The following is an 18,193-nucleotide window of genomic DNA, read 5'->3' as shown; positions in this document are numbered from 1 at the left end:
AACATTCATCAGGAAATGTCCAACACAAACATCATAATTTTCACCTGGTTGGATGATGATGGATGCTGACCTGTAAAATGGGTCTATAATATCTGCACTTTTAGCCACGTCATCCTCCACATGGCAATGATATTAGAACTGTATGCGCAGGGAAGAGTCATTGGGCGATACTCCAGGAAAACATCTATACCTTGATATTATTTCCTCTCTTCTTTTCCGGCAAACAACACGAGCAAATGCGAATCGGTAAAGGTACTTCCCCTGAAACCTAGTTTTTTCACAATCCCCTTTTTCTATTATTAAGGTGGTTTATATCTTCAGTTTCTATTTCTTGATGTGCGTTTCTGCTCTTGCCCTAAATGAATCGTCATGTTTTAAGCCTACCCAGATTGTTAATGCCATTGAAATTTGTGAATTTATGCCTTCTTGGACTACAATTTTTCATTGTTTGATCGAAAATTAGTATACCTTCTCAGTTTTTCTTTTGTCATTTTAGTTATTCTACTTCTGAACTTTGGGTAGGTTTAATTTGATTCAGCAAAGAGATGGTGATCAAAATAATACTGTTGATGATGATATAGAAGAAGTGAGATTAACTGTTAAAGAAGAGAATTTAACCCCCGGGGTGGAGGTGAATGGGGGTATTTGATGAAATTTTGGTAGTACTGATCCATAAGCAAACAAAAGGTTGAGCAATGTGGTGTTAGGTTCTTTCTACTTTCTAGTGCTCTGATTGACTGGGATGTGGCTTTCACATATTTCTTTTCGGCTAGGTGTAAAATTCGATAAATTGAAATAGTCGACACGATAATTTAACATGTGATGGTTTTGGTTCTTTCACTATCTATGATGACTTATCATGCCTTTCTCACCATCCTTAGGACTGGTGAAGAGGTGGTAGAGGAGCTATTGGGTGAGATGAAAAGGATTGGTGAAGAGGTGTTGATAGAAAATCAATGGAGCTTCCAAGCTGTGGAGTGAGATGTGTGCGTATAGAGTGACCCATAATCGAAGCTCACATGTCTTGGTACAGGGTCTCTTTGTTATCGGTAAGTCGGAGTATGGCTCAAATGGGTATATGCATCAAAAACGTCCTTTTTGACGGAGCTAAAACTCGGTGAAAAGCTTCAACCTTGGGAGTCTAGTAACCAGATTGCAGGCCCCCTTATAGATAAGTTAAAGGCAAGCTAGTTTATCATGTTTCCATGATAAAGAACTTCATCACTTTCTGAAACGAAACTCTCAGATAATTTTTTTTTTTCGCAAGCAGCGAGAAGGTAACATAGGGGAGAGATTTTACTTCTAGGGGATTTTAGAATATCTATTATATTATAGTTCGCAAGCTGAGTGGTGTCTGATTCTTGGTGCAAATAGATTTCTCGTTTAAATTATGCCCATGGGGAGGATTTCTGTAGCAGGTGCGTGACATTCCTTTATCCACATTAAATGTTTGTGTAGATGTTTTCTCAAGAATACAACCCCCCAAATGGTTTCAATTAGTGGGTTTAAATGAGCATAGTTTTCAATATAGATTAAGTTTGTCGTGTTGGTACATAGGTTGCAGGATTTGGAAGATGGATCCCTACCGGTTATAAACCTCTCTACTCATACAACATATCTTTGTCCGACAAACTTAACATAATCAAATATATTTGTCGGATCTCCCTGTTGTATGAGACCATGATTTATTATGTTTGCTAACATAAATTATAGAGTGTTGCAGGTAGATAGGTAAAACAAACTTATATGATTTAATGGTTGAACTTATGCCTATTAAGCCTCAATTTCAACTATGGAGTTAGTCTGGAGACTGAAGTCTCAGTCCTCAAATGGAGTTTTTGTTGGAAGTTTGAAAATAAGTCAGTCGAGTTTCTTAGGTCCTTCAAAGCATTGCTGATTTTTTGTCTAACTATTACTTTTACCTTGATCTCTGTTTTATCGAGCTCTATTCCTTGATTATACCGATCAATAGTGAATAATGTGATTGCATTGAAATAATTATTGCATATGTACACAATTTTTCTCCTCAAATGTATAAATAGACTAGTTCTTCAATCGTCGATTCTACCTACCCCTTCCTACTCTATGGGATGGGGTTACTTTGTAATATAATTCTACATAAACTAATGGAGTCCTAACTCCTATTTTCCTATGCAATTTTCCTACTCTGTCAACAAATAAGAAACTTCTAGAATAGTTCAAAATGGTTGTAGATTGGTAGCATTCATATACGGAGAAGTGAAGCCTGGAAATAAGTAATCCTGGAACGTAGAATCTAGTATAGTTGTGGCATCAGACATAGTGAAAGAATTTTTCAAATCATCGAGGTTTAAATCTGTAAACCATTCATTGTCTTCCTCTTTCATCCTTCTTTCTTGCTTAACTCCTACAGTTTGAGATGGATTGCCTTGGGAAACACTCTGATAATTGAGTTCAGTTTGTGAATTATTTTCTACATCTGATGAACTTGTTTCTTCAACAGCCATGAACGAGTCAATAGTTTCTTCATGAGATATCTCTTCCCTTAAGTTCTGAGTCTTTTCCCAATTGTTCTTCTTGTTGTAAAGTCGACACAGAACCCACCCTTCGAGCTGCAAAATCCAGAGGTTTTAGATGAGTTTCTTTTTATATACAACGTTTTCATTCAAATATTCTTGGCTCATTTACCCGAAAATAGTTTTTAATTTTTATTTTCTTACAGGTACTACAAACTGTTAGAGGGAAGAGAGAACAAGAGATTTTCATGCAGAAGAGAAGGTAATCCATCCATCTCTTATGTCGTTTTTAGCTTTGAAAGTTTTCTTAGAAGTTCGAAACTAGAATGGTTTGGATAGCTACAAGCATGCGAAAAGATAAGAAAAATGTATGTCTAATATAATGAAAGCTTACCCTTAAACTGCTGCTTTTATTGCAAGTTCGCTTTGGTTCAGATAGACGATATTCATGCATAATCCAATTAGTTTTAACTCCTTTGGGTGCTTTTCCTGAGTAAAAAACAAGTGCTTTCTTTATACCTAGATGCTTTTCGCTTCCTACTGGTCTAATCGGTTTATCAGCTCCTGTCGCTTTCCAGTACCCACTTCTTGCTGCCCTGTTTGGCCTTGAACCATTCGGATACTTCCTATCTCTAGGACTAAAGAAATACCATTCTTTGGTACCAAACAAAGCCTTCTCTGTTCATCCATTTCCAAACAAACACAAAAAAACACAAGTTAATAAAGCAATGAAAGAACACCCAAACTGTGAGAATAGAAGAAGTGACTACAAACTCAATACTGATGAATTGTGAAATTTGTTTCCAAGTACCTGGGAGTTGCCATGGATCGAATTTATAAAGATCGATTTCTGCAATAATGGGAACTGGCAAACGTTGATAAGCGACTTTTCGACAAAGGTAATGAACAATGAGTTCTTCGTCTGTCGGATGGAATCGGAAACCAGGTGGTAGATTCAACTCAGCCTCCAAATCTATTTCTCTTCTCATGATTCTTGATTTTTTGTTCTTCTTTCTTCTCCTTGTTCTTGTGTTTGCTAGATTCCTCCTCTGTGATGTTTTATTTTGTGCTGTTTGAGAAATGATATTTAGTATACATGCATATATATAAAGAGACTGATATTTTATTGGGACCCACAGTTTGGTTAGGAGGAAAGAGGAACGTGGGTGCGTTTTGATTTTAATAAGTAATTGTTTTTTTTTGTACTAGTGGTTGGTGGCTAGTGGCTAGTGGCTTAGTAGAAGGATTCTATGAACCGTTGGTTCAGCCAGTTGCACAACTGGCTGGGACCCATGGTCTTTTCTTATGGCGGCCATGGGTCAAGTGGTTTGAAAAAAGATGGCCGACCTAAAATTCAGTCAAAAGTTACTAACTTAAAGATATACACCTTTCAGTTAGCTGGAAGAAAAGTCATATTTATTTACCATTAAAAGTGTCACCATCAAATGGTATTAGGTTAAAATTTCAAGCTTATCTCTCTTAACTACCTTATTAATATACTATTTTGTCCTTATATTAGAAATTTACATATGATCCTCTGTAAAAAGAAAAAAAAATCTAATAAATTTACAACTTTAGATAAATCGGCCAAATTCTTTCTTTGTCACACTCTGATTGTTAGGTCGATGACTATTTAAGTCGTGATGCTTTTATAATTTTATCGGACTTTCATGGGACCACAATTGTGAACTAAGGTTACGATGAAGATATATAACTAGCTTTTTCACACGTGAGCGTGCTTTAGTGTGAGAATCATCCAATGCGTACCGAAAATAATACTTTAATGCACGTGTTGGGTATTTTTGGAAGTACATTTGATACATAAAAAAATTTGATATTACCTAATCGAATTTAATCTAAATGCTCCATGAGTAGAGGTTAAGACTTAGGTTATTTTAGTTTGCTAGAAATGAATTGTATTTTTTGTTAAAAATAGTTTATGACTTGATCTGTGAAATAACAAGGCTACACAACCTGCCTCTTGGGACTCCCACTTGAACCGCATGTGAGAGAAACAAGAGTTTCTCTCTCTACGTGACTGGACATGCGAGAGGAGAGAGAAACAAGGGTTTCCACATGCGACTCAAGTGGGAGTTCTTGAAGGTTTGAGTATACTTTTTGCATTTTATTTTGAGAATTCGACTATGATCTATGTTAGTCGTTACAAGACATTGATACATCATGTAGATGTAATAAGCACGATAACCGCCTAATTTAAACCAAGAATGAAAGGGGCCTAAACCCAACACAAAGAGGCCTAAAGTTCGACAAATTATTATATTATTTATAGCCTAAATTACATAGGACAAATCTTGATGGCACTGCTTCCACCGAGACTCGATCTCACAACTTCATGGAGTTAAGAGGGGTGTGAAACCACTGCACCAAAGGATGGCGGACGATCTGTGAAATTTTATACTAGTACAATTGTTCAAATAACAGTGGTAACTTTTGGGATCAAATTCATTAGATCATGTTTCATACCATTTTTTTTTTCGGAAATGAAGATCATTCCTGAGTCTCGAGACTATACTTTTGTGCGGACGTGATGTTGGGTGGAAACATACAAACCCGTATTTGAGTACTTAATTAATTAGTGATAAGAGTGAGGTATTAACAGAGTATTACCATAGTAGTATGATAAATGAACAGCTTTTGATATTTTTTTTGTTGAACTTTCAAAAGTTAGAGTTGGAGGCATCTAAGTTTTTATTTTTTATCTTATCTTTTTCTTAACTTATTTAAAATGGGCATGTGGTTCATTGAACCTGAAAAATAGAACATTTTCTTAGTCGTTGGTCAAATACTTAGCCCCCAACTGTACGTCGGCTCATTTTAACTGATAATATCCAGCAGACTCTCTCCCAATCCACTAGTCATCAAGTATAGGTTTATGTTACTCGATCTAAAGCCTGTCCAATCCAATATAAAAACGAATATGCTATCTATAAGACAAAGTTCTATCTTTGAGGCTGCAAGGTCCCATGTCACTCGGGGTCCCAGTGGTCCTAGATCAAAGGTTTGGCTTGAAGAGTAAAATAAACGCTTTAGCGTGGTGTTTAGATTATGAATGTTGTATTAAGTTTTGATGTAGGCCGATCAGTCATTCGGACGAATCAGATATATAGAAAACATCATCGTAGTATGACTTGTTTTAAGGGAGTGATTTGCTCCTAGTAGATTTCATAGACATGACTTCATTTTGAATGGTTTAATCAATAGTTTTAATTTGTTTATTAACCATTTCCATATGCCAGTTGTTCTACCATATACTTTGTTGTAAACCAGATACTAAATTGATGCAATCACTTGGTTCCTTAGTTGAAAATGACCCATTTTAACTCATAGTGTGTATAAACTTTATTATACAGAAAAAAGATAAACTTGAGGTTTAGAATATATCTAACATTATCAGCCTTCTGTCATCTACCTATCTATGAGCTTTTCGGATATACTATATTATTGGTCAAACTCAGTCTGACCTTTTTATAACTTAATGTCTTTATCTTCCTTCTCATTATTATTTTGCGAACCAAGTTGAGCGACGGTCGGTAAATGGGCCAAGGTACCAACCAGCCCCGGCTATGTTCCAGGGTCCTGGAGGCTGTGGATGAGGCCCAATAAATAGGCTATAGACTATTTACTAAGGCCTGGATACATAGCCTGTATGGCCAACCATACGCACACCCTCCCTGTAAACTAAGCTCCGCCGGTTGGGAGTGAGCAATTCATATTCATAAAGACTCATAAGAAACGAACCTCTCCTAAATGCATACTTTATTATCTTTTTATTTAGAAAGATCCGAACCATGGTCTCATCCATTATATTTATTTATTACTTAGAAAGATCCGAACCTCTCTCTCGCTCTCGCTCTCTCTCTCTCGCTCTCTCTCTCGCTCTCTCTCTCTCTCTCTCTCTCTCTCTCTCTCGCTCTCGCTCTCTCTCTCTCTCTCTCTCTCTCTCGCTCTCTCTCTCGCTCTCGCTATATATAGATTAATCATGAGATCTCTTGAAACCCAATAAATGAAGAAGTATACCAAGATAGTCAAAGCTATAAGCCAGTCTAAGAAGCTGCAACTTATTAGCATTCCATGGAGGAAACCTAAACCAAAATTCACTTATGTAGCTTCTTCTCATTACCGCCTTTTCATGGCTAAATGTATCGAACGTGAATTTCCCGTGATACCTCCCAAACCCACTCTGTCCAACTCCTCCAAAAGGAACCGTATCGCAAGTATACTGCAAAACAAAACAAAAAGCAGTTGATTACTATTCTAGGATCTCAAAACTACCTCGGACCCAAGCCCAGCAGGCCCTTCTAGAGTCTTTTGTACATGAGCCCAGCCCACAAAAATTATCGGGCCGGATGGGCACTCTTTGGATGTTCATGGGCTATGACGGGCTCAACCGAATGTGTCAGTGTATTGAGCTCTTTTCCCACCCCCTAGATAGTTGTTACTTCATAGAAATGTACTTGAATAATAGCGTCGTTAAATGTCAAGCTTCCCGATGATGTTTCATTTTTCATCCTTGTTTTGAATGTCTCATTCTTGGTGAAGACATATACTGCTAGAGCTTTAGGCCTTGAGTTTATGAATTCAATACTGTCTTCTATACTCTTCAACTGCAAAATCAGAAAAGAGAATCAATTATTTAGATAATGAAATAGAACTGAAAAATCATAATCGCTTTTACGGGTGATCTGATTAAGGAAACTCGTACAGTTATTAACGGAAGTAATGGACCAAATATTTCTTCTGTCATGATCTCAGAATCCAGTGGGGGATTTAGCAAGATCGTCGGCTGGATGAACCTATCTCCAAAATGGCAAGAGAAGTTTCCTCATTAGAAGTAGAATCTCGAAAAATTTGTATCCAAATGCTAAAGGAGTACAAATGTATTGTCGGAAGTTGTATGTCATCTACAAACTAGCAAAGAAAGTCTTTTAGATAATGACCAAGACAAAGATTATAGGCTTTGAAATTTTACAGGTTGTTTTCGTCGAAAGAACCACCATGGATTATGGAAGCTTTTACTGCAGGTTCGTTGAGAATCTTCTTCAATCTTAAGAAATTCTGTTTGTTGACAATCCTTGAGATGCTATTTGTTGTGCTTGGGTCATCTCCAAACATTCTATTGATCACGGACTTCATCAATTCAATCTGAATAATATAATGAAGTATATTTAATATAACCTGATCGATGAACTTGGGAAAAAAAGAACTGAGAGATACTACATAAATATATACCCATTGAGGAGCAGAATTTTCTTCAACAAGTACATAATCGATTCCTAGACACGCTTGACCACCACATGCTCCAAACTTCCCAGCGATGATCCTTTTTAGAGCAACCTTGTGATTCAACATAGCCGAAAAAAGAAGAGCTTTAATGATCAGACAAAACATGATATTACTTACTCAAGATTGTATTGGGTAAACAGCACGGGTGACGGAGTATATAAAAGGCAGGAAATTAGCAACATCACAAGGAACAAGTATATACATTCCTATCCCACGAACTCGAGAGGGAATCCACGACGGCAGGGCATTTTCCTCCCAACTCTAGAGTAACAGGTGTTAAATGCTTAGCTGCTGCAGACATGATGATACGTCCGACTCTTGCACTCCCTGCACGGATCAGGTATCAAACTATTACACTTTGTTTAAAGGGGAACTACTAGTAAGCTAGCTACCCTGGCTACCATTAGACCTAATATCTTCAAAATATCAAACTTTAACGGAACCACAAAACTATTGGAATGAAAGAAAAAATACTCACCAGACCAAAGTTTAGATCGAGATTTTCAATGTCTACATCATGCTAAAGATTGAGTATGAATTGAAAAGGATGATCAACCTTAGAATATGATGAAACATTGTTGTTAAGTAGTACCTGTGAAGAAGATCTTATCCCATTTCATCTCTAACAGCTGTTCTGCAACTGATGCACCACCTTCTACAACTTTTACAGCTTTTGTGTCCAAGTACATAGGGATGATCCTTGCAAGAAGTGAAGAACAAGCAGGAGCTAGTTCTGAAGGTTTAAGAACAATGGTGTTTCCTGCAGCTATTGCTCCTATCATCGGTTCTAAGGCTAGACCTATCATCGTTAAAGCCGATAGGATTTAAGACATTTTCGACGTGGTTGCTGGATGATGAGCAAGTTCAAAGAATCCAGACCAAAGCCATTTAGTTTGCTCTATGGTGACCCAACCCCCATCGACATGTGTAATGTGGTCTAAATTAGGTTCTGCTATGTGGGTCGGGACTTTGTTCCTGGTAGTGAGCCCAACCCACTCTAGAAGGCCTCACATGGCCCAGAACCAAGGTACTGAGCCACTAGGCACTAGCATCGCACCTACATCGACTTGTGTGATGTTGTCTAAATTAAGCGCTACCACGTGCGCCAAGGGATTTGTTCTTGACAGTGAGCAAAAGCACACTTGAAAAGGCCTTGCATGGTCCAAGGTATGGGGCTATTAGCATCCTCCCCTACAACGAGTTGTGTGTTGTCTAAATCAGGCACTACCATGTGGGCCGGGTTTTTGTTCCCAACAGTGTGCCCGAGTCCACTCTAAAAGGCCTGGCATGCCCAATGCACTGTGCAAGTGGCATCCGCACCTACAATCCACGTTGTCGGTGCTTCTCCAAGCGATTAGGACTATATATGAGAATAGTCCCACATGGGAGAATGGGTAACTAGCAACCAAGAATATAAAGTATAGGTCCTCTCCACTCAATTGTCAATTGGTTTTGAGTTGGATGGCCACAAACTTAACATGGTATCAGAGCTAGGCCCACACGTGATAGGCTTAAAAACCACTCGTTTTCCACGTCACCCGTAAAAAAAAACACTCGTGTTAGGCTCAAAGAACGCCACGTGTGTTAGGCTCAAAGAACGCCACACGTGAGGGGGCGTATAAGAATAGTCCTACATGGGAGAATGGGTAACTAGCAACTAAGAATATAAAGTATAGGTCCTCTCCACTCATTGCCAATTGGTTTTGAGTTGGATGACCACAAACTTAACACTATACTAACATATACTTTATATGTACTGATATTCACCAAATTTTTGAGGCCTTACTTCAACTACTTTAACAATACAAATTCTGAAAGTATATATATGTACTAACCAAAGGGAAAATTCCAAGAAGAGAAAATGAGAACAAGACCAAGTGGTTCGGGCACTATTTCAGCTGTTGTTGGAAATGCAGCCCATGGCACTTCCACCTGCCCAAAATACAAAACTAACATAAATTTACCATTTGAATAATACACAATAATTCATTTTCACTTTGAATTTTTCCATAATAAAAATTTGTAGATCAAACCTAAAATGAAAAAAAAAAGGGAATTTTGGTGAAAACTCACAAAAATTTTGGATTTTGGTTAAAAATGACTAGTTAATTTTTTTAGTCTTCAGCTATCTGAGTAATTTTTTTAATTTCTAAAACCTTGCGGTAACTTTACAACGCTTTGCAACAACTTTACAACTGCATTCCAACAGTTGTGGGGGGTCTTGCAAGTTGCAACCCCTTTGTAAAAAATATCGGGGTTTTAACCCAACAACGTACAAATATTTGAGTTTTTAATAAAACAAAAATATAGCTTGTCCTTTTAACCAAAAGAAAATTTAAAATTGGATCTTCGGCTTAATTTCCTGAAAAAAAAAAAAAAAAAAAAAAACCTTAGTTTCACCTTTTTACTGCTCATCCATTGCTTCAAACACCCCAAGGCAAAATTCACAGATTTAACTAACAGACCCACCTACACAAGCACATGCAAAAAACAATGAAGCAAGTTAGAGATGAAGAGTGAAGACTGTCAACAAAAAAAAAAGATAGAGATGAAGGGTTTTAATGATTTTATTTAGTTTTGTTGTAATAACCTATTTTAGTGAGGAATAAATTTAGGGTTTTCTCAAAGATGACAAACCTCATCTCTATAAGCTTCAACATGGTGTTTACCCAAGTCTTGATTAAGAGCAAGAAAGATTTGTGTTTCTTGATCTTTGAGTAAAGTTAGTATCCCTTTCAATTGAGACCTCCTCCATTCACTACTCTTTGTCTTCCCACTTTTAAACCTCTCACTTAACTCTTCCACCTCTTTTTGAATGTTATCACCTCCTCCTTCTCCAACACCTCCCATGGGGATAAATTCAGAGCTCTAATTCTAACTTTCTCTCCCTAAAACCAGACTCAATTTGGAAAAACTTATTACAATCAGAAATAGTTGTTCATTAAATCAGTCCAACAAACTATTCGATCATGGGTCACGTTTTATTCACTCATACTGCATTTATATCTCAACTACTACATTGTCGTCCAATTTTGTGCATTATTATGTCACATAAATAGAGTACCGCCAAATTAGGCTGGTAAAATAGATTTGATGAATATACATGGAAAAAAACTAACTTAATTTGTTTGAATGTGAACCACTTCCTCGTACCTAGACATGTGCAACCAACAAAACTTTGTCTTGTAATTAGGACAAATGTGTTACGGTATACATTAGCCTCTTTTATTTAGGTTTATATTTATTTTTGTTTTTTTGAATATTGACTACAATGATGTAATATATTGATACATCGATTATCGATACTATATGATAAGCACGATAACTGTCAAATTACTAGTGGTCTAAAGTCCGACAGATTAAATAGTCTCAAGTCATAAGAATTAAATGACCTAAAACCTAATTAAACTATTTTATTTGTACTCAAATTTAATATTTTAGGATTTGCACTTCCATGAAATTGAACCTGAAACACACACATTGCAGAGTATATGTACTTTTTTTTTTTTTTTTTGATGAAATAGGCTTTAGCCTTATTTATTCATTTGAAATTTCAAGTACATTTGTGTTACTCTCCAATTCTAACAAATTCATAATGCAATCAGGAGGTTCTAGTTCCTCCCATTGCTTACATAGTTTAAGAGTTAATGTTTCCTTTGCTAAAGTATGAGCAATCTCATTGAGATCTCTAGAAATATGATGAAACTCCACCTTTTCGAATTGTTGTGTTTCACTTTGAATATCCTTGAGTATGTTTCTAATTTGCCAAGGAGCCTTACCATTATTCGTTTGACAAACTTGTATAATCGTGCTTGAATCTCCTTCTATCACCACTCTTCTATGTAAGAGCTTCCTAGCCAATTTTAATCCCATTAAAACAGATTTTGCTTCAGTCTCAAGTGCATTACCTGCATTATAAAATTCGGATTCTGCTGTTACGAATGTATTGTTATAACTCCTTATCACCACAGCTGAAGCTCCATCTCCATTTTTGAATGAGCCATCAACATTAATCCTCACTTCATCCAACATCAAAGTGACCCTTCTTGCTCTTTGTACCTGGAATCTCTCCGGTTTCAAAAATTCCTTGTATCTGGTTAGTTACGTCATCCCCCACTATCCGCCAACACTTCTTGTAGAATAAACTTGGATATCCGTCTGGTCCTGGAGCTTTATAAGACTTCATGTTCTTGATTACATCCCATATCTCTTCTTTGGTAGGTGGTTTACTTAATAGATCGCTTTCTTCATTCTGTACTGGAGATTCAGTCAACACTAGTGAATTTGGAATATCTGTTACTCCTTCCTCCCTTGTGAACCTGTAAAAATAATCAACAAATCTTTTAGCAATTTCAACTGGATTTGAAGTCCATGTTTGATTCCCCAATCTGATGGCAAATATATTGTTCTTTCTCCTTCGATTCAAGACGGACAGATGAAAGAATTTTGTGTTCTTATCATTGTCTTGCATCCACTGTTTCTTTGCTATTTGGCTCCAAAATTTCTCCTCCATTTGATACAGTTCTGCAAGTTTAGTTTGTATTTTTTCCTCTTCTTCTATTGTTTCCGTTGATGGTATTTCCATTTGTATCTCTAATAATTTTCTCTTGTAGTCTTCAATTTGATGAAATAAATTGCCCACATTATTCCTACTCCATTCTTTTAATCGATTTGCAAGTATCGGCAATTTGTCGATAACCCTTCCATTTATCGCCGCCCATTCATTTTCCATCACTTCCTCAAAATCACTGTGTTGTAACCAATGGGATTCAAATCTAAAAGGAGGTTTTCCTTTAGGTTTGTTTCTGTTTAATTTTAATATGATAGGTGCATGGTCACTTTCAATCCTTGGCAGATGTTTTGTTGGCGTGAATCATGGAAACGTGAATCACCCAATATATTATCATATAGGAAAGAATATTATTACATAGGAAATAATATTATTATATAGGAAATAGTATTATCTGTAAATATATAGTTACCAGTATTCGGAAATTGTTAACATATACCTAATCGTTATTTCTATTCCTGTCTATCATGTAACATTATATATACTCCTCATATGAGATGAATAAAGTATCATTCAAAATCAATCTTGCTCTATTAAACATGGCATCAGAGCAGGTTATTTAAAAATTTTACGCTTCCGCTACGTCGACTATCGGAGAATACATCACCGACGGTCACTTTTACTATCATAACATCAAGGTTTGGTTGTGTCCAGATCTAGAGTATTTCTGGATCTAGGTTGTATTAATCTTGATTAGGTACGAAGTTTTTTTTGGCATCTTCAATTTCTTTTGGTGTCGTTGACAGTGCTTGTCATCCATTATCTCTACTATTAAGGTTAGTTGTGTTATATATTGATTATAAATCATCTTTTATTATTATCAATATATATTATATACTTCCTACATTATAAGATGTCTGGTTCATCAGATATGTCAATGACAGTTCCGTCTGGTTCTCAGACTATGACCACCGGACAATCCTCTATCTATACTAGTGAGCCTATGTCTATTCCTTATGGTGTAAAATTGAATGGTATCAATTATTCACTTTGGTCACAAGTGGTTGAGACGTTTATCGCTGGACGAGGTAAACTAGGTTATATTAATGGAAGAAATGTTGAACCTCAAATACAAGATCCTATTTATGATAAATGGTGTATGGAAAATGCAATTGTTAAAGGATGGCTTATTGGTGCTATGGAACCAGATGTGATGAATTTATTTATTCGTTTACCAACAGCTAAGGCCATTTGGGAAGCTGTTTCTCGGACTTATTTTGAAGGAGCAGACCGGTCAGTAATTTACAATTTAACACGTAAATCTATGCAGATGAGACAGACTGGTAAACTTGTATCAACATATTTTGCTGATTTACGTGCTATCTGGGATGAATTGGATTACCGTAAACCAATTCAATTTACACAACCTGATGTTGTTCTTGCTCGACAGAAGGAAATTGGGGAAGATAGAGTTTATGTATTTCTTGCAGGCCTAGATGATGTCTATGATCGTGTTCGAAGTGATATTCTTCGTACAGATCCATTTCCGAATTTAGATTCGGCTTTTGCAATTGTTAGGGGTGAAGAGCAACGCCGAAACACGATGCTAAATGTTGATACTAATATGGCTATGGTTGCTAAACTTTCAGGGCCATCTTTACCTAATGGTCCGTCAGGAGGATGCAAACATTATGGTAGTTCTAAGCATGTAATTGAAAATTGTTTTAAGAAGAACGGATATCCAGACTGGTGGGACAGTTACAATGAACGGAAACGAGAAGGGAAAAATAAGAAGGGTGGAGGAAAAGCAGCTATTGCAACAACACCACATCAATTATATCCAGAAGTGAATTCTGTTTCTGATACACAACCATCGGTTTCTGGTGTCTCTCTTCTTGATCCAAAATTGATACAACAATCAGGTAGTTTCGCTCTTCTCTCCTCTGATGCTTCAAAGGATCCTGGCTGGGTCATTGATTCTGGAGCTACGGATCACATGACCTATGATGCTAATATATTATTTAATCCTGGTGCACCTCACTGTTCTCATATTGATAATGCTAATGGTGTATCTGTACCCGTTACTAAATCCGGAACTGTTAATTTAACACCCTCGTTGTCACTTGAGCACACATTACTGGTTCCTTCATTATCTAATAATCTTTTGTCTGTGGCACAAGTGACTGAGCAATTAAATTGTTTAGTATTAATGTATCCTCGTTTTTGTCTACTTCATGATCTCAACAGCAAGGAGATATTTGGGCGTGGTACTAAGAGAAAGGGGTTGTATTATGTGGATGATGTCTGCATCAGAAAAGGGTTAGCAGTAACAGGGTCATCTCATGTTAAGGAAGATCAGATTTGGTTATGGCACAAGCGGTTAGGTCATGCTTCATTTGGTTACTTACAATATTTATTTCCTCGTCTATTTTCGGGTTGTGATATTTCAAATTTTAATTGTGAGACTTGCATTTTAGCAAAAAGCCATCGTGCTTCTTATTACTCTAGTAAAAATAAAACTTTGTTACCCTTTGAGTTAGTTCATTCTGATGTTTGGGGGCCTGCTCCGGTATCTACAGTATCTGGTTATCGTTGGTTTCTAATATTCGTTGATGATTGTACCCGTATGACATGGTTATATCTTATGAAACACAAAAATGACGTACAAGAATGCTTTCAAATTTTTCATAAGATGATACAAACACAATTTTCTACTACGGTTAAGATTCTTCGTTCGGATAACGGCGGTGAATTTGTTAATCATGAGTTAAGAAAATATTTTCAAGAACATGGTATTATTCATGAAACCACGTGTCCACATACCCCTCAACAGAATGGTGTAGCAGAACGGAAAAATCGTCAATTACTTGAAGTGACACGTGCAAGTCTCATTGGTGCTAGTATGCAACCAACTTACTGGGAGAACGCTATAACATCTGCAGTTTATTTAATTAATCGTGTCCCAAGTAAAGTGTTGGATTTCAAAACACCACTAGAGAAACTTTCTCAATATGTGTCTATACCTTCTCAGTTGACTTTGGTACCTAGAGTGTTTGGATGTGTAGTATTTGTTCACATTCCTAAACATCAACGTACAAAGCTAGATCCGTGTGCTTTGAAGTGTGTGTTTGTCGGTTATTTTCCTCATCAGAAAGGGTACAAGTGTTATCACCCACCTACTCGTAAATCGTTTGTCACTATGGATGTAACATTCTCTGAACATGAGATGTATTTTTCCTCATCGATATCCAATTCTTCTCTTCCGGGGGAGACTACTGTTGTCCAAGAGATGAATTGGAAGAAGCTACTTCCAGATTTCATTGAAGAATCAGAACAGTCAAATAAAGATACTAATATTGCGGTACCAGATTTATTAGCATCGAATCTTGCAGAAGAAGTTATGATTGTTCATTCAGAACCAAGTACTCATATATCCACTACTAATACTACTCCCTTCTCTGCGGTACCATCCAATGAGTCTCCTTCTGTTCCTGAAACTGAGGTATGTACTGAACCGAGTCTTAATACTAACAGTTTAACTAACAATGACATATCAGTTGCTCTAAATAATGACAGGTATAGTTTGCCACCTAGAAGCACTAGAGGTAAGCCTCCAGATAGATATTCACCTGACAACTCAAAGAGTATGAGGTATCCCATAGCTAATTATGTGTCAACAGATCATCTACCTACTTCAGTCAAGGCCTTCGTAAATCAAATGAGTGATATTATTATTCCAACTAAAGTTCAGGATGCTTTGGCAAATCCAACTTGGAGAAAGGCAATGAGTGAAGAAATGTGTGCCCTTGACAAGAATGAAACTTGGGATTTAGTACCACTTCCAGAAGGAAAGAAGCCAGTTGACTACAAATGGATTTTTACTATCAAGCATAAACCTGATGGAACCATAGATAGATATAAAGCTAGACTAGTTGCTCGGGGTTTCACTCAAACATATGGTGTTGATTATCAGGAAACTTTTGCTCCAGTAGCAAAGATTAATACAGTTCGAGTATTGTTGTCACTTGCTGCGAATTTTAACTGGCCTTTACAACAATATGATGTGAAGAATGCTTTCTTACATGGAGACTTACATGAAGAAGTGTATATGAGTCTCCCACCCGGTTACAGTTCTACTGAAGATGTTAATTTAGTGTGTAAGCTCAAGAAAGCATTGTATGGTTTGAAACAGTCACCCAGAGCGTGGTTTGGCCGATTTCGGCTAGCTATGAAAAAGTATGGATATGTTCAGAGCAATGCTGATCACACTTTGTTTCTAAAAAGACAAGATGGTAGACTAACTGCGTTGATTATTTATGTTGATGATATGATTGTGACAGGTGACGACTATGAAGAAATAGGGAAGCTAAAAAACTACTTGTCTTCTGAGTTTGATATGAAAGACCTTGGAGGTTTAAAATATTTTCTCGGTATTGAAGTTACTCGGTCAAAACGGGGAATATTTTTGTCTCAACGAAAATATGTCCTTGATTTGTTGAAAGAAACTGGCATGCTTGATTGTCAGCCGATAAGTACACCCATGGAACAAAATCATGGGATGGAAGAGCTTCCTGATCAAGTACCAGCTGACAAAGGGAAATATCAAAGGCTAGTTGGCCGTTTGATCTATTTATCTCACACTAGGCCTGATATTGCATATGCAGTTAGTGTTGTTAGCCGGTTCATGCACAATCCTAGTGAAGTTCATATGGAGGCAGTTGTAAGAATCTTAAAATATTTAAAATCAGCTCCAGGAAAGGGTCTTATGTTTTCTAACCATGGACACGCGAATATTATAGGATATACAGACTCGGATTGGGGTGGCAAAGGTGAAAAAAGGCGTTCTACTTCTGGTTATTTCACATTTGTTGGTGGTAACTTAGTCACTTGGAAGAGTAAGAAACAAAAGGTCGTATCTATGTCAAGTGCAGAAGCTGAGTACAGGGCAATGACTAAAGGTATATGTGAGATGTTATGGTTGAAAATACTTATGGGGGAGCTTGGGTTTCCTCCTGACAAAGCTATGAAATTATATTGTGATAACCAGGCTGCTGCTAATATTGCAGAAAATCCAGTGCAACATGATCGAACTAAACATGTTGAAATCGATCGGAATTTCATATATGAGAAGATAGAGGAAAAAATTATTGAAATTCCTTATGTTAAGTCAACAGAACAACTAGCTGATATTCTAACAAAGGCGTTACCCAGTAAAAGTTTCACTGATTCACTTGTCAAGTTGGGCATTGGTGATATCTATGCACCACCTTGAGGGGGAGTGTTGGCGTGAATCATGGAAACGTGAATCACCCAATATTATCATATAGGAAAGAATATTATTACATAGGAAATAATATTATTATATAGGAAATAGTATTATCTGTAAATATATAGTTACCAGTATTCGGAAATTGTTAACATATACCTAATCCTTATTTCTATTCCTGTCTATCATGTAACATTATATATACTCCTCATATGAGATGAATAAAGTATCATTCAAAATCAATCTTGCTCTATTAAACATGTTTCACATGTGCTTCTGGAAATCTAATTCTCCAATCTGACGAAGCTAAAACTATGTCGAGTCGTTCTCTGATGTGAGCCGTTTCTCTCCTACCATTCACCCATGTGTAGGCTGGGCCAGAATATCCCAAGTCCATAAGTTCACAATCCGATATCATATCTTTGAATTGGTTAACTGCCTTTACATTTATGCCATTGCCTCCCCACTTCTCCCTGCTTGATTGAATGGCATTAAAGTCTCCGATTGCACACCACGGTTCAGACATGTTTGCATGAAATGTTCGCAAAAAATTCCAAAATTTCTCTCTTTCATGAACCATAGGTGGTCCGTATACTCCCATTAAGCTCCATGACTGAT

At 36.8% G+C, this 18,193-nt stretch overlaps 2 protein-coding genes and 1 long non-coding RNA gene across 7 annotated transcripts; 1 reads left to right on the top strand and 2 right to left on the bottom strand.

The window, feature by feature from the left end:
* Positions 1-162: 162 nt before the first annotated feature.
* On the top strand, positions 163-3,629 carry LOC147545872 (uncharacterized). Of its 3 annotated transcripts, none has more exons than XR_015239709.1 (3): positions 163-252; positions 882-2,606; positions 2,702-3,629. It is a non-coding gene; the product is annotated as an uncharacterized LOC147545872 (long non-coding RNA). The 3 variants fall into 3 exon arrangements; XR_015239708.1 differs by having other exon boundaries at positions 539-2,606; XR_015239707.1 differs by having other exon boundaries at positions 523-2,606.
* On the bottom strand, positions 1,970-3,484 carry LOC147545873 (NAC domain-containing protein 68-like). The gene is made up of 3 exons (XM_086673130.1): positions 3,307-3,484; positions 2,890-3,173; positions 1,970-2,591 (listed from the first exon to the last, which is right to left on the bottom strand). The coding sequence occupies exons 1-3, from the start codon at positions 3,482-3,484 to the stop codon at positions 2,199-2,201; spliced, it is 855 nt and encodes a 284-aa protein (XP_086529256.1). The 3' UTR covers positions 1,970-2,198.
* A 2,626-nt stretch (positions 3,630-6,255) lies between the features above and the next one.
* On the bottom strand, positions 6,256-10,986 carry LOC147545871 (aldehyde dehydrogenase family 3 member F1-like). Of its 3 annotated transcripts, none has more exons than XM_086673128.1 (11): positions 10,437-10,986; positions 10,200-10,268; positions 9,635-9,731; positions 8,392-8,598; positions 8,002-8,126; positions 7,746-7,850; positions 7,486-7,658; positions 7,219-7,309; positions 6,971-7,120; positions 6,462-6,735; positions 6,256-6,362 (listed from the first exon to the last, which is right to left on the bottom strand). In XM_086673128.1, the coding sequence occupies exons 1-10, from the start codon at positions 10,647-10,649 to the stop codon at positions 6,490-6,492; spliced, it is 1,476 nt and encodes a 491-aa protein (XP_086529254.1). In that variant the 5' UTR covers positions 10,650-10,986; the 3' UTR covers positions 6,256-6,362; positions 6,462-6,489. The 3 variants fall into 3 exon arrangements, with proteins under 3 accessions (XP_086529254.1, XP_086529253.1, XP_086529252.1); XM_086673127.1 differs by having other exon boundaries at positions 6,256-6,398; positions 6,474-6,735; XM_086673126.1 differs by having other exon boundaries at positions 6,256-6,735.
* Between the last annotated feature and the right edge of the window lie 7,207 nt (positions 10,987-18,193).

Source organism: Eschscholzia californica, unplaced genomic scaffold, assembly GCF_041429995.1.
Source record: "Eschscholzia californica isolate CP2 unplaced genomic scaffold, dmEscCali1.0.p SCAF_4, whole genome shotgun sequence".
In the NCBI taxonomy this organism is placed as follows: Eukaryota; Viridiplantae; Streptophyta; class Magnoliopsida; order Ranunculales; family Papaveraceae; genus Eschscholzia; species Eschscholzia californica.
The sequence above is the reverse complement of the archived record's forward strand: the minus strand, read 5'-3'. Positions and strand labels throughout refer to the sequence as shown.

Coding starts and splice junctions, on each gene's coding strand:
- LOC147545871 (XM_086673126.1), bottom strand. CDS start 10,649: ATGGGAGGTGTTGGAGAAGGAGGAGGTGATAACATTCAAAAAGAGGTG. Junction 8,599..9,634: donor TTCTTGGAATTTTCCCTTTG/GTTAGTACATAT, acceptor TAACGATGATAG/GTCTAGCCTTAGAACCGATG. Junction 8,127..8,391: donor GGATAAGATCTTCTTCACAG/GTACTACTTAAC, acceptor TGATCCGTGCAG/GGAGTGCAAGAGTCGGACGT.
- LOC147545873 (XM_086673130.1), bottom strand. CDS start 3,484: ATGAGAAGAGAAATAGATTTGGAGGCTGAGTTGAATCTACCACCTGGT. Junction 3,174..3,306: donor CGATCCATGGCAACTCCCAG/GTACTTGGAAAC, acceptor ATGGATGAACAG/AGAAGGCTTTGTTTGGTACC. Junction 2,592..2,889: donor ATAAAAGCAGCAGTTTAAGG/GTAAGCTTTCAT, acceptor TGGATTTTGCAG/CTCGAAGGGTGGGTTCTGTG.